Source organism: Aethalodelphis obliquidens, unplaced genomic scaffold (genome assembly GCF_003676395.1).
Source record: "Aethalodelphis obliquidens isolate GAN/ISIS:26980383/991018 unplaced genomic scaffold, ASM367639v1 scaffold37, whole genome shotgun sequence".
NCBI lineage: Eukaryota > Metazoa > Chordata > Mammalia > Artiodactyla > Delphinidae > Aethalodelphis > Aethalodelphis obliquidens.
The window spans coordinates 12,930,322-12,957,338 of NW_020837981.1; the positions used below are offsets into that span (position 1 = coordinate 12,930,322).

General features: G+C 55.2%; 1 protein-coding gene across 1 annotated transcript in view; it reads right to left on the bottom strand.

Moving 5' to 3' along the window:
- The window catches only part of CDH23 (cadherin related 23), a 450,353-nt gene that overhangs the window by 103,482 nt on the left and 319,854 nt on the right, over positions 1 to 27,017 (bottom strand). The window contains exons 17-25 of the mRNA XM_027129962.1: positions 24,031 to 24,268; positions 22,523 to 22,628; positions 20,796 to 20,923; positions 16,290 to 16,362; positions 14,303 to 14,419; positions 10,078 to 10,190; positions 8,598 to 8,705; positions 2,271 to 2,460; positions 1,812 to 1,957 (exon numbers count right to left, since the gene is read on the bottom strand). Coding sequence (XP_026985763.1) covers positions 1,812 to 1,957; positions 2,271 to 2,460; positions 8,598 to 8,705; positions 10,078 to 10,190; positions 14,303 to 14,419; positions 16,290 to 16,362; positions 20,796 to 20,923; positions 22,523 to 22,628; positions 24,031 to 24,268 — 1,219 coding nt within the window. The remainder of the gene's footprint in view (positions 1 to 1,811; positions 1,958 to 2,270; positions 2,461 to 8,597; positions 8,706 to 10,077; positions 10,191 to 14,302; positions 14,420 to 16,289; positions 16,363 to 20,795; positions 20,924 to 22,522; positions 22,629 to 24,030; positions 24,269 to 27,017) is intronic.

Consider the following 27,017-nt stretch of genomic DNA (forward strand, 5'->3'; position numbering starts at 1 on the left):
TCGAGGCCATGTGTAGGCAAACCTCCTTCCAATCCCTACACTGTTCCCATTTGCACCTCTAGTCCTGATGAGAGCTCCTGACTCAAGACCCTGATATGTTGAAAGTTTTACAGAAGACGATTCAAGACATTTGAGAAAAAATGTACAATAATAGTTAAAATAAGAGCTTTGGATCAAGCCAAGACTCTCAGGATTGAAAGACAATGTCAAAGTCATCTGCTCTAATTTACATCCAACAAGTTGGATAAGAGGGTATCCAGACTCAGCTTGAATGCTTTCCATGACGGGGGGCTCACTACTTGCAATTTGTCTGCACACAGCTCTAATCCCTGGGGAAAGTTCTTCTGCACATTCAGCAGAAATCATTATTGGTTGAGGTTGTAGAGGGCACCTGGGGAACCGCTGAGCTTGGGTCAGAGCCCTCTTTCTGTATCTGAAGACAGTTTCCCAGTTAAATGCTCCCAGCTCCTCCCATCATCTTCTCATGACTCTGAGACAGTTCCTCTGTGAACTCAGAAGCTGTGCTGGTGGGCATTTCCTTCCTCTGCTGTCTCTGAGCCCTGGAGAACCAGGTCTCGGGGCTCATCGGCTCTCTCGCCAACCTCCCTCCTATTTGGGGAACTTCTCAGGGACTGGCTGCTGTTCCCTGGATCACAGCTCCCCCTGCTGGGGGTTTGGGGAGAATGTTCTGTTGGAGAGAGTGAATGCTCCCTGGATCCTTAATCTCCTTTTACAGACGAAGAAACTGAAGCACAGTGGGCCTGCAGGGCATGGCCAAGGTTAACCATCCCCGCATCCTTAGCAAATGGGATCAGGCTAACCCTGTGCCATGGGCTCCCGCTGTCTCTAGGGTATAAACCCTCACGACAGACACATAAATCACGAGCACATCGGCTACTGTGTATCTCCTGCAATCCAAGCGCCAGGTGGCTTACACAGGTGTCTGATCGAATCCCCACAGCACAGCCAGCCAGGTACTCTTCTGATCCCCATTTCACAGGTGAGAAAATTGAGGCCCAGAGAGGTTAAATAGTGTACTCCAAGTCACCCAGCACACAGGTGGTGGAGTTGGGACCCACACCCATCTTGGTCGTACTCCAAAGCCCATCTCAACTTTGAGGGCTTTCCAGTGTTTCTAAATAGCCCCTGTTAGGGCATCTCCTCCCCTCAACCTGGACCTTCAGGGCCTCCCTGACCAGAAGGGTGATGAAGCGGGAGGCAGAGGACCCAGGTTCGAGATCAGGCCCTACCCCTTCTCGGCTACAGGGACTTGGGAAAGTCTCTGTAAGTCTCCTGAAAAGTGGGGGAATCCACCCACTGTGTGGCACTGCCTTGGGGTTTACAGGAGAGCATAGGAGAGAGGGGGCTGCCCATGGAGGCGGGATGCCTGGGCTGCACTCGTCTGACCTTCTTCGTGTTCTAGAGCCACCTATAGGCTTGAAGTGCTGAGGGTCTTGGGCTAGCCCTCCACAATCGGGCCCTGAGAAACTGATTTGGCTTCCTAGAATTCTAGTCTTTGTCCCCCTCCCTCCCTCTGCCTTTAGCCATCTCCTGTGGTGCTTTCCTTTCCAGACCCAGCTCAAGCCCCTCCTCCTCCAGGAAGCCTTCCACTTCCATCCCTCAGAGCACTGGCTCTCCAAGTCTGGTGTGGAGTGTGTCCCATCTGATGGTCTCGGGCTGGCCTCCCCTGTCCCGCCCCTGCCAAGTGTCCGTCACAAGGCTGGGCACACAGCACCCACTGCTCCCTTGCTGGCTGGCTGGTGAGGGAGATGACAGAGAGCAGGCTCCCGGGCCAGGAAAGGGAAACTCACCTGGTAGACGGAGACCCCCGCAGGGGTGCCTTCAAGCACCTCGGCCACAAAAGGCAGGTTCTGAAAGGTGGGGTCATTGTCATTGAGGTCCAAGAGGTTCACAAACACCGTGGCACTGCTGGTGGCGCTCAGAGGGGGTGTGCCACCTAGGGGACAGGAGAGGGAAAGAGGGGTGCAGGAGAAGAAGGGGGGACAGGAGAGGGAAAGAGGGGTGCAGGAGAAGAAGGGGGGTGGAGAAAGGCGATTCAGTGGCCCTCCATCCCAGGGGCCCCTTCACGAAGCAGCCTGGGCCTTGCACCCCCAGCTCCCTCTGCCCTCTGCGAGGGCTGGGTCACAACTGGGAAGTGGGTGTCACTCCACTCTTAGTCATCAAGACACAGCCCTCCTGGGTAGGTCCCAGGATGCCCAGAGGACATGCCACGGGGGGAAGTCCCCAGCCCGGGCGGGAGGGGCACGTACAGTCTGTGACGGAGACGATGATCTTGCGCATCAGCTCCGCCTCGTGGGGGTCGGGGTTCTCCCGGTCCAGCATGATGTGCGTGGTGCGGATCTTGCCTGTGCTGCTGCTGATGTGGTAGAACTTGTTGGGTGGCTGGATGCTGTACACCAGAGTGCCGTTCTCCCCCAGGTCTGGGTCAATGGCCACCACCTGCCCGGGAGGAACCGACCCCTCCACTGAGTCCAGGCCAGGGAGGGGGTCTCTGTGGCCCGGGCTGCCCGCCCGGGTTGTCTGAGCTCACACACCGGGCCCAGGAGCAGGAGGTATCCTCGCTCAAACTTGGGAGGTGGGTCTCCCTCCTGGCTTCAGCAGGGGGATCTCTGGGGGTGGGGAGGAAGGAGGTCAGAAGATGAACAAGCACTGGAAGTCCTGGGCTTCCTGGCTTCTCCATCCGCCGTTCTGACTTTAGGTAAGTCCCCTTCCCCACTCAAGCCTCGGCTTCTGATCTGTAAAAGCCACACTTAGCACCCGATAGCATATAGGAGGCTCCCCGAACCTCATAGACACCAGGCCTTCTCCACCTGCTGTGTCAACAGTCTTACGAGGAGGACACCTATAATGAAGCCCATTTCACAGATGAGGCACGGTGAGTCTCCCAAAGTCTCCCAGCCAGGAAGCGGCTCTAGGTCCCTCCGGCAGGAAACACCGCCAGCATCCTTCCTTTTCAGACACGTGGGGTAACGTGTTCATGGAGCTTTTGGGGGAGGAGTCCCTGTAGCTCACGACCACGGAACTCTTCAGGGTGGGGGCTGGGAAGGGTTGGGGAGTCCAAAGCCTTGGCTGATCTTTTGAAAGGCTTTGAAACCACAGATTTTGGGAACTGGGTTCCTCATCAAACCCTCTCTTCTTTCCTCTGGAGCTGTAGATTGTGAGGCAATTTGAAAAGAACTGGGCCTCTTGGGACACCAGGGATGACAGGGCATGGGAAGGGAGCCATGGATAGGTCCCCTGGTCTGGAGGGTGGGCCAGTCATGGGGCTGGGGATAGGGGAGGCTGGAGGAGGGAGAGGCCTGAGTTTCCCTGAAGGGGAACGCCATCCTCGAGAAGGGGGAGGGTCTCAGGACAGGGGCCCCAGACACTCTGGCCCCTTTAACTTTCCAGCCCCTCCCCATGAAGGGATCAGCCTCACTGCTGACCTAACCCAGAGCAACAAACCCTGCAGCGCATTCTCTCCCAGGTCCTCACGCCCACCAATCCCCTGCCCTGTAGGACCTTCTCTACCATCCACCGCCCACAAGGGGAAAGCAGAGCTCAGAGCCCTGGGCCAGCCTCAGTGTCAGACAACACCAGCCTCGGAGCTGACTCAGTTCCCACCCCGGACAGCAGTGGCACCCACCCCTCCGCTCACCCCCAACCCTGGCTGCAGGGGCCACTGCGGCACCAGAGGGGGACAAGATCAATGGCGGGTGGTGACCGCAGTCCCAGGGGCCGCATCAGGACGGTGTCATTCTTAACTCCAGAACACGTGGCGATGACAGCCTGGCCGTGTCAGCTCCTTCATCTTACTTGATGTGGGGTCTTTTGTGCTTTGGCGGCAGAATCTGTCCCTCCTCTGGCTTAATCCTCAGCCCGCGGTGTCTCAGGGGCCATTAGACCAGAACAGACAGATGGTTCACCTGCTCAGGGTGCCCATCTGCCCCTGGGCCCCAGGGAGGTCAGGGAGAGAGGCCAATGTTGGCGCTGAACTCCGAGCCACTCTGGGCCCCTCTTCTGCTTCAGAGAGTGGGACATGGCTCTAGTCCCACCCCAGCGGCTCAGCCCATCTCCTCCCTTCCCAGCCTTGCTGTGCCAATGGGGATGGGGGAGGCCCCAGCCTTCCAGGCCTAAGCAGCCCTCACTGTGCTGTGGGCATGGTGCTCAGTTTCCCCGCCTCTATAATGGGGACCCCATCACCCCTGTATCGACAGCAGGGGACAAGGCTCTCCTGGTATCATTTCAGCCAGGCAAAGTCATCCCACTGATGGACAGAGGAGACCAGCAAGCCCTGTGTTTCTACAATGCTCCTCTCAAGTTAGAGGAGGGAGATAGTTTTTATTCCCATTTCTCTGGATAGGGAAACTGAGGTACAGAGCAGTTAAACCACCCGTTCCAGGGCAGCAGCCTGTTGCTGAATGTGCTGAGATACCTTCCACTACCCCTGAGTGCTGGGGTGGGGGTACCTTGGGCAGCTGCTTCCAAGTGACCATGGTTGGGGGTGGGCACTGACTCTTGGCCCCTTGGCCCACTCCCTGGTCATGGCATGGGGGCACAGGAGAAGGCAGTGGGCTGGGACCCCTCCTGCAAGCTCCCTGCTGGGCGATTGTATAGAATCTCACCACTTTCCCCTCATTATTTCCCATTTCATGCTCGTCATTTTTCTCCTGGCCTGACGGGGAAGAATTCTCTCCCTCTCCCCTCTCCTTTATTTTGCTGGAGGGCTCTGAAAGGCTCTAAATCAATGCCTATCAGCCAGGTCCTGGAAGGAGGCTGCAGGAGCGGGGAGGGAGAGTTGGGCCAAAATCTCACTTGCAAACAGAGAACGGCCACTCTGCAAGCTCGCGCCCGTGCGGGTTGGACGCCTGCGGTGCACACGTGCACACAGACACCTCCCTGGTCAGCTCCCGGTGCACACGAACATGGCACACGATCGTCTGCACACAGCTCTGAAAAAAATCACTGGACTCACCCTGCACTTCAGACACCAGGGGCAGTGGCCAGGGCTCCCTCTAGAGGGGCCCTTGGTCACACACCCTAGTCTCCCTCTGACAAGGAAGACTCGACCCCACCTGGTGGAGTGGAGAGCCAGGTAGGGTGGGGATGAAAGGCGAACAAGTTCATCAACAGCTCTCATTCACAAATACTGAGCGCTTACAATGTGCCTGGCACTGTGCTAGGCACTGGGGCTCAACACTGAACAAGACAGATGTGATTCCAGCAGCGGGGGCAGCTGATGGCGACAACAGCTGTCATTTGCTGACCACTCGCCGTGTGCCGGGGTACTTTGTGTATTTTGGCTCATTAAGTATGACTACAACTCTACCAAGTGAAGACTTTATCCCCGTTTTCTACTTGAGAAAGTGGGAGCACAGAGAGGTTAAGTAACTTGCCCAAGGTCACACAGCTGGTAAGTAGTATGGCTGGAATTAGAGCCCAGACATTTTGGTACCAGAGGCGCCCACTTAATCACTGAGCTATACTGCCTCTTAATAAGCAAGCAACCTAACTAACAGATAAACACGGATTGTGTGGCCAGCTCTGAAAGAAACGGAGTGTAGAGAGGTGGCATTTTGAGCTGGGGCAGATGGAGGAGAATGAGCCAGCCATGGGAAGAGCAGGGGTGGGGAGTAGAGGAAGAAGGGCACCCTGCGGGGGCAGGAAGAGCTTGCGCAGAGGCTCCAAGGCGGGAAAGAGTTCAGCAGGTTTAGGAAACTGAAAGGCGTGTGTGTGTGTGTGTGTGTGTGCGTGCGTGCGTGCGTGCGTGTGTGTGTGTGTGTGTGTGTGTGTGCGTGCGTGCGCGCGCGCGCGCACGGTGGCTCTGAGAAGGGGGGTGGGAGATGAGTCAGCAGGTAGGCCGGTTTCTGTTCAAATATCACCTCCCCCTTGATGTCACCTCTGGGTTAGCTGTTTCCTGCCTGAAGCCCACTTTTCTCACACCTCAGCCACAACCCCTACGTCACCCAGGGCCGTCGTGAGGCCTTAGAAGGCCCCAGGGGGCCCCCTCAGAGGTATTACAATGTACCCGTGTATATATGCGTACATACGTTTCACGGCTATAAAATCTGAACGAATTTTTATGACTATTCCTTTTGAAATTATTTTGCTATGACAAGCTCAGTTAATGTGGGCTTCATTTCTGCCATCCTAGCAATCATCACACGTAACTGGGGATTCCAGAAAATCAAACCCACAATTTGTCCTCACATGCAATGAAATTTTTACAGACATTAAATGGCGTCATTTCTAAGGTTGTCACAACATGTTTGGCAGACGTTTAATATAACAAGCTTTAATTCTGATTCTGCGCTTTTCTTTTTGAATTTCTGAGTCATTAACATTTTTTTTTTTTCAGGGCTCAAACACTACCGTGAGTCACGGAAAAGCTGAAGTCCCCCATCCCTGTGGCTGCCCCAAGCTGGGGGAGGAACGGCCACGTCCACTCTACACTGAGGGGTGGACACACACGTCCATCTCCCCAGAGTTAAGGTGGGGCAGATCCTGTGGGCCGGGTGGGTCCAGTAAGGACTCTGGCTTTTACACAGGGTTAAGGTGGGAACCAGTGGTGGGTTTGAGCCTAGGAGTGACACCAAGCTCCCTGAAGGTGGAGAGGAAACTTGCTGCTTCCCGTACTCCTGCCAAGCACAGGGTCTGACCCACAGTAGGTGCTCCCTGAAGGTTTGTGGAGGTTTCCTGGAGAGTGAGGGGGCACTGGGCAGCAGGCCCCTGGCCCACCGTCCTTACCTGCTCACGGCTCAGAGGATGTGAGGAGAGGCTGGCGACCCGGAGAAGGCTACCGGGGACCTGATCTGGGAACTGCCCAAGGCCAAGTGCAGTCCCGGCCGGGCCGAACTACTTTTTGCCTGGCAGGTGGACTCTCTAATAATGGCACCCCTGGTTGCTGTTCCACGCAGCCACATTCTCTCCTCAGTTCCCTCTGGGAGGAATTTCTCAGTCACGTAAAGCAAAGGTAAGAGCTGACCAGACAGATGTTCACAGGTGAATATTCTGCCCCAGCTCTTGGGGTCTCTGGCTGGGGTTGTCCTAGTCTAGACCCCTAGTGTACATGAGGTGGCAGCAGAGAGCGCCCATCGGATCCGTAGCCTAGAGAGCACGGAGGAAAGGGCCTAGGGGAGCGGTTGCCAAATCTGGCTCTGAGCTGGAAGGACGCTCCCAGTCTGGGGCTTTGAGAAAACACAGATTCCAGATCCCTACCCCGGCCCCCACCCCCACCCTACAGGAATCCTTGCAAGGGGGACCCGCCCACAAGTCGAGAGTCATTCGGATCCTGAACTTGTACAAAGGAAGACAGGACAGACGTGATGGCCATCTCTCTCTCCCTCTCTCTCTCTCTGTCCTTCCTTCCAGGCTGACATCCTCTCCCATCTAGACCAGGTGGACCTTGTCACTACCGGCTGTGGTTGATGTGGTGTGGGGCAGGGAGGCTAGGCACCACCACCCCAAGGCTGCTTGCACTCAGTGTGGGGCAGCCTTCCTGGAGAGCTGGATATGAAAGTTACCATCCCTTCTCTCATCCCACCTGAGTTCTCCAGTTTTTCGGGACCTGGGCCACCTGTCAGAGCACCGCTGAGCCAACAGAGGGATAAAGGCCAGGTGGGACCTGGGTTTCAGTCCTGACACTGTCTCTTACTATCTTACTAGCTCTGCGACCTTGGGCAAACCCCTCAAACGCTAACTCTCCATTTTCTCCATCATACAGCGGAAGCAAGGAATCCATCTGCCACGTGGGACCACACATGCACAGCATCTGGCATGTCCCAGCTGGGTTGCCGTAATCTGTCAGGTTCATGTCTATCACAGGGCTGGCTGGCGTCTGTGGGGCCGGACATCTGGGGAGAAGCCTCCCTGAATGAGGCCAAACGGGGCACAATATGAGGGCGAAAAGAAAGCCTCACAAATGTGAATCCCAGAGCAGAGCGGATCGAGTGGGGTGCTCAGGCCTGGCTTTGCTCAGCTTCCTCAGGACTCTGCTCTCCCTTCTGGACGCCCTGAGGTTTTTGGCTGTGTCTCCCCTCCCCTCCCCTGAGTCACATTCCCTGCACGCAGCACACACAGGAGCCTGTGAAAACCTGGAACATCCCGTGCCAGAAAGTCCCTGAACTCTGAACCCCTTGCTGGGGCAGCCCTGGGCCAGCTGACCCAGGCCGATGGCTGCAGTGATGGAAGTGGTGAAGGAAGGCTCTGAGGGCAGAGCTGAAGCTTGCGCGATCTGAGCGGGGGACGGGAGGTTGGGGGCTCTCCTGAGGGGGTGGCCAGAGTCCTAGGGTCTCAGTCCTAAGGGTGGCTACGAGCTGAACCAGCCCTAGCTCCTCTGGCACTGTCCTTGGGCTGCCTGTGCTCCTTTTGACAAAGCCTGGAGTCCGCTGTCACTGAGGACTGTGTGAGGGCTTTCCCCCAACCTCTGACTACCTTTCACCATGTAAGAGAGCTTCTGGAACTCGGCTCCTAGAGCTGGCTCCGAGGGAAACATTAAGTCCATCAGCACCACACTGGCAGGTCCTTAGGGCTCACGTGGGAATGGCAGACACCCCGCGAAGGGCCGCCTAGCAGCTCTGCCTCCCACCGCCACTTACCGTGGTCACGTCAGAGTCCGGAGGAGTCATCTCCACCAGGTTGATGTAGTAGGGAGCGTCCTTCCATCTGGGGGGGTTGTCGTTGATGTCCAGGAGGGTGATGTTCACCTGCAAAGCCACAAGGGGCGCTGTGGGACGCGCCTAGCTGAGTTGTGTGAGGACAGTGCCCACGCTGGGGGACACACTCAGATGCCTATGGGGCACCTTGGCATTAACTCCACCAGGTCCACCCGCTTTGGGGGCCTCGGGGCAGGGCCTGGGCTTTCAAGGACAGGAGGGAGCCAAGACCCTTCAGGGGGTTTAGGTGCTGTCCCGAGGCAGAGGAATGGATGAGATGACCCCTGAGATCGTTCCTGTGACTTGGGACTTGTTCTGTCCACCCCTAGTCTTGGCTGAAGGTGACCGACAGCATGCGGGAGGTTTGGGGCGGGGAACCTGATAGAATCCCTAGAGCTCCTCCCCTGCTCACCTGCCACCCAGGTAAATTATTTATAGAGCTCTGAGTCCTATTAGCAGGGGCCTCCCATGACTGAATAGGGCGCTGGGGGTTTTCAGCCAAGTGCCCGGCCGAGTGACAGCACCCCAGCTCCTCTGGCTGGGTCAGGATGCGGGTAGCTGCTGTGGGGGGGATGAAGACTAAAGGAGAGGTCAGGAGAGGGCTCCAGGTGGAGAGCAAATGAGGATAAGGAAGGGACCTGTCAGCTACTCTTCCTGTTTGCTCTCCCACAGAGGGAGTGTCTCACTCCCCCACCCTCTTCTGCAGCTAAGAGCTCAGTCAGGATCCTCAAATGGCTTTCCTCTAGCTTCCTACTCTCAGAGGCACCAAGGCCTTGGATGGGGCTCTGGGCCTTCCTGGGTCCTACTTGCTCATGGCAGGGAAACCTAGGCATCATTTCTCATCATCTCTTGCAAACCTAGGCTGCAAATGTAGGGGTGGGGTGGTAACAGGCTCCCGGAAACCCTCCAGGGCCCTGCTTCCCGCTCTGAGGCACTCTTCTGAGAGGAATACCTGTCCCAGCTTCTTGGCAGGTGCCAAGGCAGGGAGGGAACTATGGGGCTCATGCCTCTTCCCAGCTGGTCTTTGGAGGCAGGAGAGAGAGTATTTGCTCCTCCGGAATGCCCCCATGTCCCAGGTGGGAATGCCTTTTTTTTTTTTTTGGCCGCACTGTGTGGCTTGCAGGATTTTTCCTCACCAGGGATCAAACCCGTGCCCCCTGCAGTGGAAGCACGGCGTCCTAACTACTGGACCGCCAGGGAATTCCTGGGAATGTCTTTCTTCCCATAGCTGTGGAGGCCCCAGGGCTGACCTTGGCTGACAATGAATTGGTACCTGCTACCCTCCCTCCACTCCCACAAGGCCTCACACTGCCTCAGGACACAAGCACCCAGGGGCCTAAGTGGTGCAAGCTGAAGATGAGCTGGGGGCAGCAGCCTGGCTGGCGGGTGGGGAGCTGGGGGCAGGGGAGGGCCAGGCACTCACAGTGGCGATGCCGGTTTTCTGGTTGTGGCCCACGCCCCCGTCCACTGCCCGTACGATGAGGATGTACTCAGACTTGGTTTCACGGTCCAGCAGGGTGGTGGTGGTAATTTCACCTGCAGGAGAGAGGGGTGCGTGAGAGAGGGTTTGGGTGGGCCAGGGAGGGATTGGGGAAGGAGGGAAAGAGCAAGTGTGCAAAAGAGAGACGCTTGCAAGATCCAGTGACCTCGCTGCACATGTGTGAATGTACAGGTGTGCATGGGGGGTGGTGAGATGGTGCTCACAGGGCAGAGGGCATAGCACCTATGCCTTGGGAACCCGAATCCCAGAGCTGGGCAGTATAACCGCGTGGGGAGGACATATTTTCAGATGTGGGAAAACCTAGGTTGATTATGGAGTTAGGGGCTGGAGAACAGGGCAGGAGGGACATTTGGCCTCAAGCTCACTCACAAAGGACCTCTCACTTAGACTGCTACTACCTCACTGGCTTTATCAACTGGAACTAATTACTTAAATTCCCTGTGCTTCAGTTTCCTCATCTGGTTAAAAAGGAACAATAATAGGGCCTACCTCATAGGGCTGTTATGGGATTAATTCACCTAATTTAGTTCTAAAGCTTAGAGCGGCACCTGGCACTATTTATTCACATGGTCACAGAAATACAGCAACAGGACTGAAACACACCAAGTGCTTCACGCATGTTCCAACTTGCGGCTCATTCTAGATGGCTCAACCTACAGCGCACTGAGATTTAAGTTATAAAATAATTTCCTTAATTACCTTGTACGCGACATAATTATAATGCCTTGAATTTTCTTTAGTGTATAAACAAGTTATTCTATTAAATATAAACATTTAAAATAGACCATAATCTTTGTCAGCCTGTTTTGGGCTTTTCTTTGTATATTGGTGTAATTAAAGTGTGGAAGTCATCTGGCAGTGGTTTGACAACTGGCTCCCCAAAGGAAAAAAAATGGTATTTGCTGATTTCCATAGTTATAAATATTCCCACCAGGGCCTTTTTTTTTTTTTTTTTTTTTTTTTTGCGGTACGCGGGCCTCTCACTGTTGTGGCCTCTCCCGTTGCGGAGCACAGGCTCCGGACGCGCAGGCTCAGCGGCCACGGCTCACGGGCCCAGCCGCTCCGCGGCACGTGGGATCTTCCCGGACCGGGGCACGAACCCGTGTCCCCTGCATCGGCAGGCGGACTCTCAACCACTGCGCCACCAGGGAAGCCCCCAGGGCCCATTTTCAGCTGCCCACTTGATGGCATTGAACCTGGAGTTGGGAAGAGATGTATACAGTTGGCTCTCGTGAGCAGGTGTGAGCCAGCACAAGCCAGCTTCAGTACAGTACAGTAGCCAGGTCATCTACCATCGCACGTGGGCCACGGGAAAGAGCCGATGCTTTGAGGACAGTGAAGCCCAGATCTGAATTCTGATTATGGCCCTTTCCAGATGCTTGGCCTTGGAAAAGTCACTTAATATCTTTGAGCCTCAGTTTTCTCACGTGTAAAAGAGAGATTAGGATGCTTTCAAGTTAGAGCTTTGGAAGGATTAAATAACTCTGGGTGAAGTTCCCAACACTCAGAAAATGCTCATTTCCTTCCAAAGGACAGTGAGGGCTCTCCAAGGGCACGGACTGTGTGCTATCCCCCTTGCCTGAGCTGCGTGACCTGGGGCAGGTTACTTAAATTCTTTGTGCTTGATTTATTCTACTATAAAATAAGGGAGTGGGGCCAGTGGTCCCTAGGACTCTTTCACTCTCAAATTTCCCTTCCTGCCATGCTGGCCTGTCTCTGGCCTGTGCAGGGTTGAGAAGGGAGCTGGGGGTGGTGCTAAAGCCAGGAACAAAAGCCTGACAAAGGTCTGCCCACAGAGCCACGCTCCTTGCTGCGGTGGTGTCAGTTAATCGGCAGCGTGAGGAAGAAATTAAGCTCTAAGGGCTTCCCTGGTGGCGCAGTGGTTGGGAGTCCACCTGCCGATGCGGGGGACGCGGGTTCGCGCCCCGGTCCGGGAGGATCCCACGTGCCGCGGAGCGGCTGGGCCCGTGAGCCATGGCCGCTGAGCCTGCGCGTCCAGAGCCTGTGCCCCGCAACGGGAGAGGCCACAACAAAGAGAGGGCCGGGTCCCCCAAAAAAAAAAAAAAAAAAAAAAAAGAAATTAAGCTCTAAAAAGTTTTAAACATGAACTTGTTGGCATGATAGATGGCTCCTCCTGTCTGGGAAATTAGATCCAATTAAGGCCACCTTTGTGGAGCAGGCCTGGCTAATTTGACCAAGGTGCTCAGAGGAAAACGCTTACACCTTTGGAGCTGAAGGAGCCGTGTTAAGGCAGCAAGAAAATGTCCATATCATTATTAAAGGCCCCGGGGTGGAGATGGAGTCCCTGGCTGGGAAGGCTGGGTAGGTGCTGAAAGGTCAGTGTGCCCGCCACTGTATCTGGGGGTGGCACGCGGCTCTCCACAGCTTTATAGAATGGAGCGTTGAAAGTGTGGGCTCTGGAGTTGGAAGTTCAGGCTCCGCGAGTCCTCAGTCAAGTGACTTTAACCTCTCCTATGCTTCAGTTTCCTTGTATGGAAAATGGGGATGCTGTGAGGCCAGTACCTGCCTCAGAGCGGCGGTGATGCTGGTCAGAGCACTTAGAACAGTGCTGAGCACGCAGTTAATATTCGTTAACGCTATTCCTCTGAGCTCCCTAGAAACGTTGGCTTGCTGAGGGTGGAGGCTCCTGAGAGCAGGGAGGGAGGCACCTGTTTTGTCAGAGGTGGAAAGGGAGGCTCAGGATAGCCCTGGGTGTGTTCAGTCTTTGTACACGTCAGGACCAGCCACCTGCTCCCCAAGCTTCCAGGAAAGGGGGATGAGAGAGAGATTGCAGGCAGACTTTGAGCAGGGAGGCATGAATAACAGGAAGACTCGATGCCCTGCTGGGCCACCGATCACCTGTGGCAGGGATGGCCAGTGTTCGTCAGAGATTCCTGCTCCCCTCCCAGGCCAGAATGATTGCTGGGGAGGGGCTGCCAGGCCAGGGACTATGATGTTCCCCAAGCCTTCCTTGCATCTAGGTGGGGCCATTGCTTGGTTCTGGCCAACAGGATGTGGGCACAAGTGATGTATGTTACCTCCAGGCCTGACCCATAAACATCTCCTTGCACAAGACCCCATATTCCCTTTTCCTTTCTGCAGTGACCTTGGAGCCACAACATGGAAGGGGCCTGGGTCCCAGAATCATCATGTGGAAGACTGTACCCTGAACACAGCACTGGACTGCTGTGTAAGTTAGAATTTCTATTGTGCTAAGCCACTGAGGTTTCAGGGTTTGCCTGTTTGGCATCTACAAGTTCCCTTACCCAATACACAAGTGGGTACTTGGAAGTGGGGAGCCTTGCATGCCCACTAAGCTGACTTGGAACCCCGTGAGGGTGACGCCATGTCTTACTCCATCCTGTTCCCCAGCATAGCACCTGGAGGGGAACAGGCCCCCACTGATAGCTGACTGAAGGTATGAATGAATATCGGGGGCCTCCCATTCCTTCCCAGCTTCTTTTAGAAGGCTGGGTTCTCTTATTGCTTTTTTCTGCGCCTCTTCCCTCCCTGCCTCAAGGAGGAGAGAAAGCTAGAGGGAGGCATATGGAGAAATGAGAAAGAAAGGAGAGTTACACAGGCTGAGCAGGGAGCTGGGGATGGGGTCCCCAGGGTGAAAAGACCAAAGAAAATAATGATAATAACCTAGCTTTGTTAGCACTTACTACGTGCCAGAGTCTCCTCTGAGTTCTCTATAATGACTCACTGAATTCCCACAACAGCCCCGATCTGCGCATCCTCTGTAGGTGGGGAACTGAGGCACACACCATGTTAGGAAGAGGAGCCAGGATTCAAGAATGAGGTCTGCAGGTGAGGAGGGAGACACTTAGGCTTGCAGAAGGGTGTCCCTGAAGAGCAGTGGGTTAGCCAGATACGGGTAAAATGGAACACATTTTAAACATGACAGGGCTCTTCATCACTGAAAGACATTCTCTGGTGAATGGATGAATGTTGCTGTGTGGGGGGTAAGCTCAGTAATCTCACACAAATGCGTATCTCAGGGATAAAACCAGGTGCTCAAAGCCGACTTGCTCAGAAACACGGGCCTCCTGTGAAAGGGAGAAGACGCTGGCCCAGAGGCCGGTCCCCGGGCAGAGGACAGAGCGTCAGCCTGAGGTGCAGAGGACGAGGGCCACAGGGGGCTCACCTGAGCGGGCGCTGATCCGAAACTGGAAGGAGCCCTCCAAGGAGTAGATGATGGACTCCTGCCCGTACTCCCGGGAGCGGTCCAGGTCCGTGGCGTTCAGGAACAGCACCGTGGCTCCTTCCGGGAGACAAAAGGAGTGGGGTGCTGCTCACCGGGGGCTCACAGCCCCGGGCTCCGGGGGCAGGACGGGAGCACAGGCCCAAGGGGAAGGAGCCCTCAGGAGGTAGGAAGCCTGCCGCTGAGGAGACCCAGGGATGACAGTGGGCTCAAGCGCCTGTTCCCAGGGCCCAGGTTCCTGGGCTGTGCGGGGACGAGGCTCCATGGGAGTGGGTGGAGCCTGGGATGGATCCAGTCCTTCGCCTCCGTCCCGGTCCCCGACTCAGTCCTGGCCCGGCCTCAGAGAGTGCGCCACTGCCCCACCCCATCCCTCCCTGCCTGGTCACCGTATTAAACATGCTCAGAGGGACCAGCTTTGACCTTGACTCAAAAAGAAATGAAGCTCCATATTAAATTACTCTACATTTACTGTATTCAGTTTTGGTCTTCTTTTATCTTGATCACAAGGAGAACTTATCAGGGTTTTTATTTTCTCCTTCATTTCCATCTCTGTGAAATCCTGGGTCGGGGGCCAGCCTTGCCAGCTGCCTGGCCAGACTCTGAGGGCAGCGTGTCTTGTAGCTGTGCCTGCCAGGGCACTCAGCCCCCGCCTGCCACCCAGCTGCCAGCTCTGGCAGGGTGGCGAGGAGGGGCAGTGTGTGGCCTTCTAGAGTCACCACAGCCAGGCTGGAGTCTGGTAGCACCTCTGGCAACTGCCTTGTCTGAGCCTTAGCTTCTTCCTCTGTTAAATGGGTCTAACTATAAAGCCCAACTTGTGGGGTTGGCAAGGATCCCAAAGGATGAAACACGCGGGGCACAGGCCTGGCCCGCGGTAGCTCCCACTGAACTGCAGACCGTGGTTACTATTATGCTGATGAATCGATAGTCCCAGGGGGCGTGAGGGGCCAGGCAGGGGGCTGTGGACAGTCAGGTCATTCTGGGGCTCTCCAGGTAGCCGTGGGGCCTCTGATCTGACTCTCAGTCCTGTCCTGAGCAGGACAGGTACCTTTGCCCTGACACACTCCTGTATCCCAGCATACTCAGCTTGGAAGAGGATTAAATGCCACGATGAAGGTCTCTCCTTGTCAGAGGCTCTGGGGGTGATGGGGAGTGCAGGGGGCTGCTTCAGAGTGATATTCTCCAGGGGATGCCTGAGACTGGGATGGGTAAAGGTGGGCTGGGCACAATCTGGCACCTGCCCAGCAAATCATCAGATACCAGGAAGGTACCTGAAGGTTCTCTTTAGAAGGGCCTGTGATGCCAGGGAAGGTTACCTCTGATTTCACCATCCCTGATTCCTCCAGCTGCTGCAGCAATTCCTGATAGGAGAGTTTCCCCCACAGAACGTCCACTCTGGGTGTAAGGGTGAAGATTCCGGCCTGCCCTGAGGACACAGCAGGTCCCCTGGAACCTGAGTGTGGAGCTGGTGGCCCTGGGTCTGGAAGCTGGGCCCTGGCACTTGAGACAGCCCAGGGAGGAGCCTCCCATTCTCCTCCTCACCTAGGAACACATGCCATCCTCCAAGGTGACCCCTTCGGCCACTATGGGCCCTGGGACCGGCCTCATAGCCCCGGAAACTCAGAACTCCCTGCATACTCTTGTTTAACCAAGGTTGCTGAATTAATCATTGGTCATTATTCTCTTCCCTGCAGGAAAACTAGCTGCAGGGGAGCAGGGACCAAGTGCCTAGCCGAGCAACTGCACACAGTAGGTGCTCTGTAAAGAACTGTGGGCTGGCAGACAACTGGACATCTCCAGAGGTTCCACCTGTCATTGGGAAACACAGGGAGGGCACGGGCCTCTGGCGATCGTGTGCAAGGTCAGGTTTTCATGCCGTCGGCGCCATGCCTGCTGGCCTCCCGCCTTCGTGCCTCCCCAGCCCAGGCCGTACCTGCCATGATGTTCTCCACCACGGAGACAAAGTAGGCGGGCTTGCTGAAGGTGGGAGGGTTGTCGTTCTCATCCTGGAACAGAAGAGAGACACGTTGCAGGAGCCAGGGAGGCATTCGCAGGCTGGCATGGAGGAGCTCCGGCCTCAATGTATGACCAGAGCCAGGTGGGGTGTCACAGGGTGGCCAGGTGGCCCCCCAGCTGGGCTACAGTTCAAGGTGGCAGGATAGGCTTTGGGGAAACATGTGGGGTCAGGAAGGGACAGTGATGGCCGGAGAGATGGAGAATGAAGACAGCAGCTGGGACTCCCAGCTCCCCTGGTTCTCCCTGCCGGTCTCTCGGCTGAACTCCGAGCTCCCTCCTTTCTTGCACCCACACTCGGACCTTCCCATCTGGCTCTGCCAAGGTGACAGTGGAAGGTTCTAGGAACCCTCCTGTCTTCTGCCTTCTAGAAACGAAGGGAGAAAGGAGTACCTCAGTCCTGAAGTATGCAGCGGCAGGCAGGGGCAGGTGGCTCCCAGAGCCTGAATTCTAGACCCTGCTGCACACACACAAGAACAGCAGCTCCTCCACCCGCCTGGGCAAACCCAGCCCACCACAACCAGCTGCGGTTCTAGAGCAATCCCTCCTCTGGCCCAGCCCTCACAAGTGGCCAGGGGATGCCGCTGGGTCTACGGGCCGAGCCAGCAGGGTGGGCCCGGGACACGGCCTCCTCCTGCACCTGCAGCTGCTCCACAGTCAGGAGACTTTCCTACCCTTTACGACTCTCGTCCTCACCAACTGTTTTTTGCCGTCACTCCACAAGAGTTCCTCCCTGCTCCCCTCTTGGAGGAAGCCTCGCTGGCCCACCTGACTCAGCACCTCCTCCCCTTTCCCCAAAAGCCCAGCACGGAGCTCAGAGGTCAGACTGGGTCGCAGCTCCCGGGGGAGCCTGTAGGCGTCAGTTCTCCGCCATGCAGGCTCCCAGGGCCTCCCTCCCCCAAGCACTGGGAGCCCCCTGAGAGGAAGGTTCCTGTAGCGAGTCCCTCACTTCTGTCTGAGCACGTCTGAAGAAGGAGGCGGCCTGACCGCAACCTTGTAAATCGACTATACTTCAGTAAAACGAATTTAAACAAAATTTAAAGAAGAAGGAGGCGGCCTGGTGTCCGGTCGCCCACCCCGTGGGACTTCAGAGAATCCCATCGTGCCGGGACTGTGGGTGGAGGAATGCTCTTCTTCTCTCCTCTGGCCCCTGGCTCTGGACCAAACATTGGTTCCCGCTGACCTGTCCCTCTCTCCAGCCTCAGAGAACTGGCAGTGTGAGGCCCCAGCCCATGTCTGATGCCCCAGCAGCACGCCTGGGCATCCCTGGTGTGGGCACAAGTGCCTTAAATATATACACGTATGTATCTATTTAAGCCTTCTGCTCGGCTGCACGGAACGGCGCGGAGAATGTCCGTGACAGAGCATGAGGCAGAAACTTATCAGCGGTGACATTTCCCTGGACCCTGGCGCCGCATTCACTATTAGTTCTAATTCAGTGGCTGCCTCTACAGAAGCTTATTGTCCCCCAATGGGAAATCTACAAACCGCGTTTCACTTCTTTATTAAAAACCAACAAGCAGTGGATGAAAAGGATCACCTGGCTCCGCTGGCCTTTTCAGGTGTGGTCCTTAGACACAAGCGACTACACCATCCCAAAGCGCTGCTCGAGAGGCGATGCTCACTCACAGTCAGGGGGCACTTTGTTGCCAGATCCACCCCGCGGCCACGGGCAAGGGCAGACCTGCAAGGGCAGACCTGCAAGGGCAGCGCAGGGCTCCTGCTGACCCGCATGACAGCTCTGAGGAAATCTGAAAACGGCGCCCCTTCCGTGGGGCTGAGGTGGCTCCGGGCCAGGGCACCCGCTGGCTTTTGCTGAGAGGGGAGCGAGGTGGACTCCTGCCCCCACCTGCCTCTGCACATGGAGCCCGCGCTCCCTGGTATCAGCGGGGGAGGCGGAGGCTGCTCATCACTCTTTTATTCCCAGTGGATAAAAGGTTAGTTCTGTCCCTGGGCCATCCACCTCCTGCTCTGGCTACAGGTGACGGGTTGAGGCAGAAAGAGAAAGAGGCCCTCCCCAGGTCCCTTCCTTAAGTGACCACAGGTTGGGACGTGGGCTGGGGTTCGGGGCAGTCCCTGGGTTTCAAGATACCACGAGGCCGGATCTTTGAAGGCCTTGCTACTCTAAGTGTGGTCCCCTGACCAGAAGTATCAGCGTTTCCTGGGAGCACGTTAGAAACGCAGAGCTTCAGCTCTTTCCCCAGACGCACCAAATAAGAATTTGCATTTTAAGAAGATGCCCAGGGAATCCATGTGAACTTTGACGCACACTGGCCTCAGTCACATGAAGACTGGGATATCCCAGCCTCCAAGCCTTCGGCTGTGGTGGAAAGAACGTGAACCTAGGAGTCACACAGGTCAGGATTCGAATCCTAGCTTATTAGGATTGGAAGTAAATTCAAATGCCACTTACTAGCCAGAAAGTGAGGAAGGCACTGGTGACCTTGTACCACCTTATGTTCCCTCCCTGAGCCTCATCTGCTGAGTGGGATTGAGAGAGACTGTGTAACATGAAAGCAGTTGGCACGGTATGGAGCTAGAGACGTTTTAACTTCCGTTTGGTCCATTCTGCCTGCCCATCTCTGGGTGGCGTGGAACACCTCAACTCATTTCCCCAAACCTCCCCTACTCTCATCCTCTTTCACTTCCATTTCCCTAAAGCCTAGAGAGGGTCCTTCTCTGCCCAGCTGAGTTGTCTGGAATTCCCCTTGCACCAGAGAGCCTGGCGCACGCGTGCTGCCGCTCGTACGCACATCTGTCCTATCAGCTGTGACGACGGCCCACCTTACCGGAGCCAGGTACCACCTGCAGGATCGCAGTTAATCTTCCCAATATCATGAGGCAGTACCATGAGTGTCCCCATTCTGTAGATCAGGACACTGAGGCTCAGAGAGGACAAGAGCCACGGGTCACATGGCTACAGGGTGGCAGAGCTGGGTTTCAAAGCCATATGCCTCCCAAGCTGTGCTCCTCCCTCTATTCACAGTGTCCCTTTGTGGGGGGAGCAGGATTCACAGTCGCCTTCATATCCCCCCAGGACCTTCTACTGCACCGCGCACACAGGAGGAATTCACTGCTCGCTTGAGTAGAGGAAGATTCTGGTTGAAAGTGATGGGGGATGGGGGTGGGCGTCAGTCAGGGTTATAAGTGTGGCCAGGGTTAGGGGGGGTCTGGGGGCTGTGGTCAGGGTTGGGGCCACGTGGGGACGAATACCAGGACCTGTCCAGGATTAGCAGGGAGCGTACTCTGCTTCTCTGCTATCACCCTCGGCATTTCAAGGTGGGACGTTGCAGGTTAAAGGCGGGCATGCGTTTGGGCTTCTGTGGATCTCCTCCTGGCCACTCCCTGGAGCCTGAAGTGCCAGATCTAGGGTCCCAGACTCTGACTTTCCATTACTGGACCTGGTTCTGCAGAGACTCTCCATCCTCTCCTACCCCGAAATGCTGTTCCCACATGCCCAAGCTGCAGGGCTCCCCGCAGGAATCACCCTCGACTTTTCCATCACTGCCCTGTCCTATTCCGCAAGCAAGTGGGGTCCCCGTCCAGAGCTGGCCCTGGAGCCTTGGACTTGGGTTGCAAGGATGAGACTCATTAAAGCCAGAAGTAAGGCAGCACCAGAGGCTGTTACCACAGCCAGCTGGGACAGGAAGGTCATCCATCAACCTGCTCTGGGCAAGATTTTGCTGAGTGTGTGTCAAATCGCAGAGTATCTCCTAACCTGGCAATCTGATCGAATCCTTCTGGAGCCAGTAATGCACTAACTCTTCCGTCAACACGTGTTCACCCTCTCCGCGGGCAGCAGCCTTTATGAGATGGGGGCGGGTGTCTTGCGGGGCGGCAGGGCTACTATCAGACCGTGATCTGCATCCCCGGGATTGCTGGGGGAGCTGCATGGGGTCAGTGAACCAGTGTGGAGCTGGATTCAGCGACATAATTTCAGACACGGAAAGCACTAAGGTGTGCTTGCCATTCATGTCAGACAAGCTGTGGTTTGGTTTCAGGCTCTTTTAGATCTTCACAGGAATGGAAAAAGGAAGTGAAGAAGAAAGAGGGGACCAGAGAGAGAGACAGAGAAGATGACCTTCCAGCAATTCCCTTGAACTTCACCGAATATGGCTATAAATGAAGGAATCAATGACATTTCCTCCCTGCTTGAGCCCCAGCTCCTGTTCCCCCTCAGAGGGTGTCCTGAGGTCCCTGAATGAAGTTAGAGCAGGACCACTGGGCTCTTCTTGGGTCCCAGGGCCCTGTGCCTTCCATGGCCGAGCTGCGAGGCGGTTTGCTAGCAGACAGCCTTGGGGACAGTCTGCTGAGTAACTCTCTGAGCTGTGGGGACAGCGGGTTCTGACAGGGCCCCAATACTCTGGGAAGCACTCACCACCCCATATCCTGGAAGGGCAAGGCCAGTGCACCCCTGGGTACTTACAAACACCTCGATGGTGACAGGGACAGTGCTGTTCAGAGGCGGGTTGCCAGCATCCTTGGCCATGACCGTCAGATAAATCAGCCCGTTGGGTATCTGTTCATAATCCAGGGGGCGGTTCACGCTGATCACTGAAATGACAGGGTAGGGCCCCAGGCCCTCTGTGAGCAGACTTTACATGTCCATCCAGCCACGGCTCCCCTTTGGGCAGAGAGGGTGTGGCTGGCTTAGCCCGAGCCAGCTCTGCCTTGTTTTCCCCTCCTGCCTCTGAACTCCCGGAGCCCCGTGGTCCTGACTTAGGTTTACTGACTGCCTGATCTGTGCCAGGCATAGTGTGTAGTCCAGCAGGTGGTAACTATTTGGGTGGTAACGTAAGCCCCACTTTACAGATGAGGAAACCAGGCTCAGAGAGGTTCAGTGTCTTCCCCAAAGGCACACTGCACATGCCTGGACTCTCACCATGAGTATCTTTCATGCTCGGCCATTGATTCTCAATTTGGGAGGGAAGATGTATTGGCTTGGGAGTGGGGGGGCACGGGTAGTCTGCAAAGGCATTACCACAATATTAAATCACCACTTTCTATTTGGAAAACAGAAACAAAATTGTTGCTTTAGTAATAGAAAACCCAAGGAGGGTTCCTCTAGCTGAGAAGGTGGTGAGGTGTGAGGGTGGGCAGAGGCATGGGACTGTTACGTTTTTAAAAGGGGGGACACAGATTTTACAGAGACCATCGGGCTGTAGCACCCAGACCCAGGACTGCAGCTTCTCCAAGAGCATTTCTCTGACACAGATGTGGGGTGGGAGGAGGCGTGAGCACTGCACTCAGAGTCACCCAGTGCACATCTGCTCTGCCTTGGGGACACCTAGACCATCTCCAAGCATTAGGGAAGCTTCGCAGAGGAGAGGATGTCCAAATGAGCCCTGAAGCAAGCCAGAGGTTAAAGGGAAGCAGGGCAAAGGGACAGGGAGGAAGGGCTTTCCCAGCAGAAGGAAAAGACTCTTCAAAGACATGGAAGTGACCCCTGTAAGGGGTGAGAGTGTCAAGAAGTTCAAGGAGGTTGGATTCTGGTGGGGAGGCAGCTGCTGAAAAGCCACCAAGAGCCAGATCCCAGGGCCTCCCTGGACAGCTTTGCTGTGTGACTTTGGGCAAGTCACGCCCCGTCTCTGGGCCCCAGTTGCTTCAACAAAAAGACCAGGTGGTCTCTTGGGATCTCGAAGGTTGAGGTTGTTGCTGCTATGCCCTTCCTGGACTCACAGTGCGGCAGGCAGGGCAAGGTCCAGAGTATGGAACGGTGCCTGGCCAAGCAGGGAAAGGCCATAGCCCGGAAGATCTGGGAAGTGGCCACAGCATGCCCAAAGGATGGGGAAGCTTGGCTAAGAAGCCTCTACCTGGCTCCCCTCCCCCTCGTCCCCCGCCACAGATCTGGCCAGGCAGCCCTTCTGAACAGGAACCCCACACACTGTGGTAACTTCAGATGCCTGACTGGCCCCAGGCCTAAGACTCAAAGAAAGATCTGGCTGAACTGAGACACAGATCTTGAGCCTATGAAATGGTGACCCCATACCACGTGCTGCTCCAGACGACGGGAGCTGTGGGGCAGCTTCCCAAGTGGTCCAGGGTGTCTGGGAGACAGAAGGGCTCCCTCCTGAGACAGGTGTGATGTGCAACCCTGCCCCCACCTGCCAACCCTCCTCCCAGGCTGGGCCCTCAGCCCTGCCCCACGCGTACCGGCATAGCCCTCATACACGCGGATGTCGAAGTAGCTGCCGAAGGCGGAGGCGTTGACTATGCTGTAGGTGATCTGGTTGTTGGGAGGAGAGTCTTCATCCGTTGCCTGGAAGGAAGAGGGCAGACAGGGCCCTTGAGCTTTCAGTGACCCTGGGGCCAGAAGAGGGCAGGTGGGAGGGGAGGGCTGGCCCCTCTCTGAGCCCCCTTTTCTGGGTGATCCAGGCCCCCGTTGTCCCTCAGCTGGAGGCTACTCTCTGGCTCCCAGCAGACACGCCTCATGTTGGGGTGTGGAGGTATCCTGGGGAATCTAGAGGGCAGGCTGAAGGCCTGGAGGAACAGAGGAAGGCCAAGCCTTACCCAGAGGATGAAAAGGGTCGCCACCATACCTGGCACGGCCATCTCCTACACCCTCAGTACCAGCTGGAACACCTCATGCACAGAGGCCTTCCCTGACCTCTGGACTGGGTTAGGGCCCTGTGCTGGGCACCCCATTCGTCCCCCCTCCCGATTGGAACTTCGTGTTTAATTTCTGTCTTCCTCGTTCTGCCTGCCTGTCAGCTCCGTGGAAGCGGGAACTTTGCTTCCTGACTGAAGCTGATACCTGGAATCCAGCAGTGTTTGGAACACAGTAGGTCATCTAATAAATGCACGTTGCATGAACGCAAGAAGGGAAGGTGGCACTTGGAATTGGGTCAGGGATCCTCCTTTCTCTTGACTGTCTCTGGGGTGGCTGCATTAGTTAGCTCTTTCCAGATGTCTTTGACCCTAGAGAGCCGCCAGGGGCCTCCCTCCACTCTGCATGTAAGAGGACACGGGCGGTGAGGGAGGGCAGGGTCCACCGGGGAGCCAGGGCTACGTTCGGAGGGCACGGGGTCCTGTCTTCTGTGTATCCCCCGTGCCCACCTCCTCCACCTCGCTTTCATCCCTGCCTCCTTCAGAAATAAGTTCTCAGTGGAGGCTCTGGGTCCTGTCATTCAGGGTCGGCAGAGTGGGGAAGGGGCACGAGGACATTAAGAAGTTTCTGGTCAGAGGTCACCAACACGCGGTGGGGACTCATTGCAGGAGGATGCTTGGAGCGTAGAGTCCCGAGTTCTAGTCCTGGCCCTCTCCTCTACTAATTCATGGCGTCTGCCGCTCCCCTCCTGTTTCCCCTTCCATGAACTGGGTTGTGCCCATGGTTTTTGGTATCTTCCAGCTGCAGCAGTACCTGATTCTAAGCAGTCATTAAAGGGCTTGGATGGGGGGCCTTACACAGGGACCTGCTCAGAACTCACCAAGGGAGATGGGGGGTGAATGGAGACACACACTAGCCTCATTCAGTAACCAGGGACCTGAAGTACCACTCAGAGGTGGCCTGACACAGATCGTGACCCCCGATCTGAGCAGAATTCTTTGTGGACGGGCACTTAGTACTTCTTGCAGTGGCTTCCTGAGCAGGCGGTCAAGGGGAAACCAGAGAGAGGAGGACAAGGCAAACAGACAGATCAAAGGGCAGCCCGGCATCTTACCCGGAGCCGCACCAGCTGTGTGACGGAAGGCTCATTCTCTCTCAGGGCACCCACATAGCTGTCCTTTTGGAAGGTGGGCACGTTGTCGTTGACGTCCAACACGTTGATCCTGACCCGGCCTGTGGTTTCCTCGCCACCCCCGTCCCGGGCGATGACTGTCAAGGTGAAGCGCTGGATGAGTTCATAGTCCAGCCTGGCAATCAGCATGATGAGTCCCGTGTCCTTGTCCAGAGAGAACCTATGCCAGGCAGGAAGGAGGAAGGGAAAGGACACCTTGGTTTCAAGCAGCTTGCAGAAAAGGGCCTGCATTTACCAGCCTGTCCTTGTCCAAGGTGCTAAACAGAGAGAAATTAATGAAGTCTGAAATCTGCCTTCTCTTTCATTTTCCCTAAAGAAGGACAGCTAAGTTTAACAGGAGGTGGGGCAGGATGTGGTGGGCAGGGATCAGTGCCACGTGAGGGGTGGCGTGGTGGTCAGGTACTGAAAGGGCAGGAGTGTGTTGATTTAATCAAAGAGGAGACGGGCAGAATGACCCTCTTCTTGCTGTGAACAAGAGTTTCTGCCTACTGGAGACATTTAGATGTTGAAGAACTGTGATGGCCAGAAATTCTTAAAACTGATACCACAGACAATACAAAGGATCATTAGTGACTATTAAGAAAAATTATATTCCAACAGATTGAACAATCTAGACAAAACGAATAAATTCCTGGAAACATACAACCTGCCAAGACTGAATCATGAAGAAATATAAAATCTGAACACACTGATTACTAGTAAGGGGATTGAACCAGTAATCAAAAATCTCCCCCAGGAGGAGCTTCAAGATGGCATAAGAGTAAGACGCGGAGATCACCTTCCTCCCCACAGACACACCAGAAATACATCTACAACTCCTACAGAGCACCTACTGAACGCTGGCAGAAGACCTCAGACCTCCCAACAGGCAAGAAACTCCCCACGTACCTGGGTAGGGCAAAAGAAAAAAGAATAAACAGAGACAAAAGGATAGGGACGGGACCTGCACCAGTGGGAGGGAGCTGTGAAGGAGGAAAGGTTTCCACACAGTAGGAAGCCCCCCTTCGCAGGCGGTGACTGCGGGTAGCAGAGGGGGAAGCATCGGAGCCGCGGGGGAGAGTGCAGCCACAGGGGTGCGGAGGGCAAAGCGGTGAGATTCCCGCACAGAGGATCAGGGCCGACCGTCCCAGGAAAAGGTCTGGAGCTGCCGAAGAGGCAAGAGACTTTTTCTTGCCTCTTTGTTTCCTGGTGCGCGAGGAGAGGGGATTAAGAGCGCTGCTTAAAGGAGCTCCAGAGACGGGCGCGAGCCGCGACTAAAAGCGCGGACCCCAGAGACGGGTATGAGATGCTAAGGCAGCTGCTGCCGCCACCAAAAAGCCTGTGTGCGAGCACAGGTCACTATCCACACCCACTTCTGGGGAGCCTGTGCAACCCGCCACTGCTAGGGTCCCGGGATCCAGGGACAACTTCCCCGGGAGAACACACAGCGCGCCTCAGGCTGGTGCAACGTCAAGCCGGCCTCTGCCGCCGCAGGCTAGCCCCGCACTCCGTGCCCCTCCCTCCCCCGGCCTGAGTGAGCCAGAGCCCCCGTCAGCGGCTCCTTTAACCCCGTCCTGTCTGGGCGGGAACAGACGCCCTCAGGCGGCCTACACGCAGAGGCGGGTCCAAATCCAAAGCTGAACCCCAGGAGCTGTGCGAACAAAGAAGAGAAAGGGAAATCTCTCCCAGCAGCCTCAGGAGCAGTGGATTAAATCTCCACAATCAACTTTATGTACCCTGCATCTGTGGAATACCTGAAAAGACAACGAATCATCCCAAATTGAGGAGGTGGACTTTGGGAGCAACGATATATATATATATTTTTTCCCCTTTTTCTCAGTTTGTGAGTGTGTATGTGTATGCTTCTGCGTGTGATTTTGTCTGTATAGCTTTGCTTTTACCATTTGACCTAGGGTTCAGTCTGTCTGGTTTTTTGTTTGTTTGTTTGTTTTAGTATAGTTTTTAGCACTTGTTATTTATCATTGGTGGATTTGTTTTCTGGTTTGGTCGCTCTCTTTTTTATTAAAATTTTTTTAATAATTACTTTTTATTTTTAATAACTTTTTAATTTAATTTTATTTTATCTTCTTTCTTTCTTTCTTTTCTCCCTTTTATTCTGAGCTGTGTGGATGACAGGCTCTTGGTGTTCCAGCCAGGCGTCAGGGCTGCACCTCTAAGGTGGGAGAGCCAAGTTCAGGACATTGGTCCACAAGAGACCTCCCAGCTCCACGTAATATCAAACGGTGAAAACCCCCCAGAGATCTCCATCTTAACGCCAAGACCCAGCTCCACTCAATGACCAGCAAGCTCCAGTGTTGGACACCCCATGCCAAAAAACTAGCAAGACAGGAACACAACCTCACCCATTAGCAGAGAGGATGCCTAAAACCATAATAAGGCCACAGACACCCGAAAACACACCACCAGACGTGGACCTGCCCACCAGAAAGACAAGATCCAACCTCATCCACCAGAACACAGGCACTAGTCCCCTCCACCAGGAAGCCTACACCACCCACTGAACCAACCTTAGCAACTGGGGGCAGACATCAAAAACAATGGGAACTACGAACTTGCAGTCTGTGAAAAGGAGACCCCTAACACAATAAGTTAAGCAAAATGAGAAGACAGAGAAACACACAGCAGATGAAGGAGCAAAGTAAAAACCCACCAGACCAAACAAATGAAGAGGAAATAGGCAGTCTACCTGAAAAGTAATTCAGAATAATGATAGTAAAGATGATCCCAAATCTTGGAAATAGAATGGAGAAAATACAAGAAACGTTTAACAAGGACCTAGAAGAACTAAAGAGCAAACAAACAATGATGAACGACACAAAAAATGAAATTAAATATTTGCCAAAAGGGATCAATAGCAGAATAACTGAAGCAGAAGAACAGATAAGTGACCTGGAAGATAAAATAGTGGA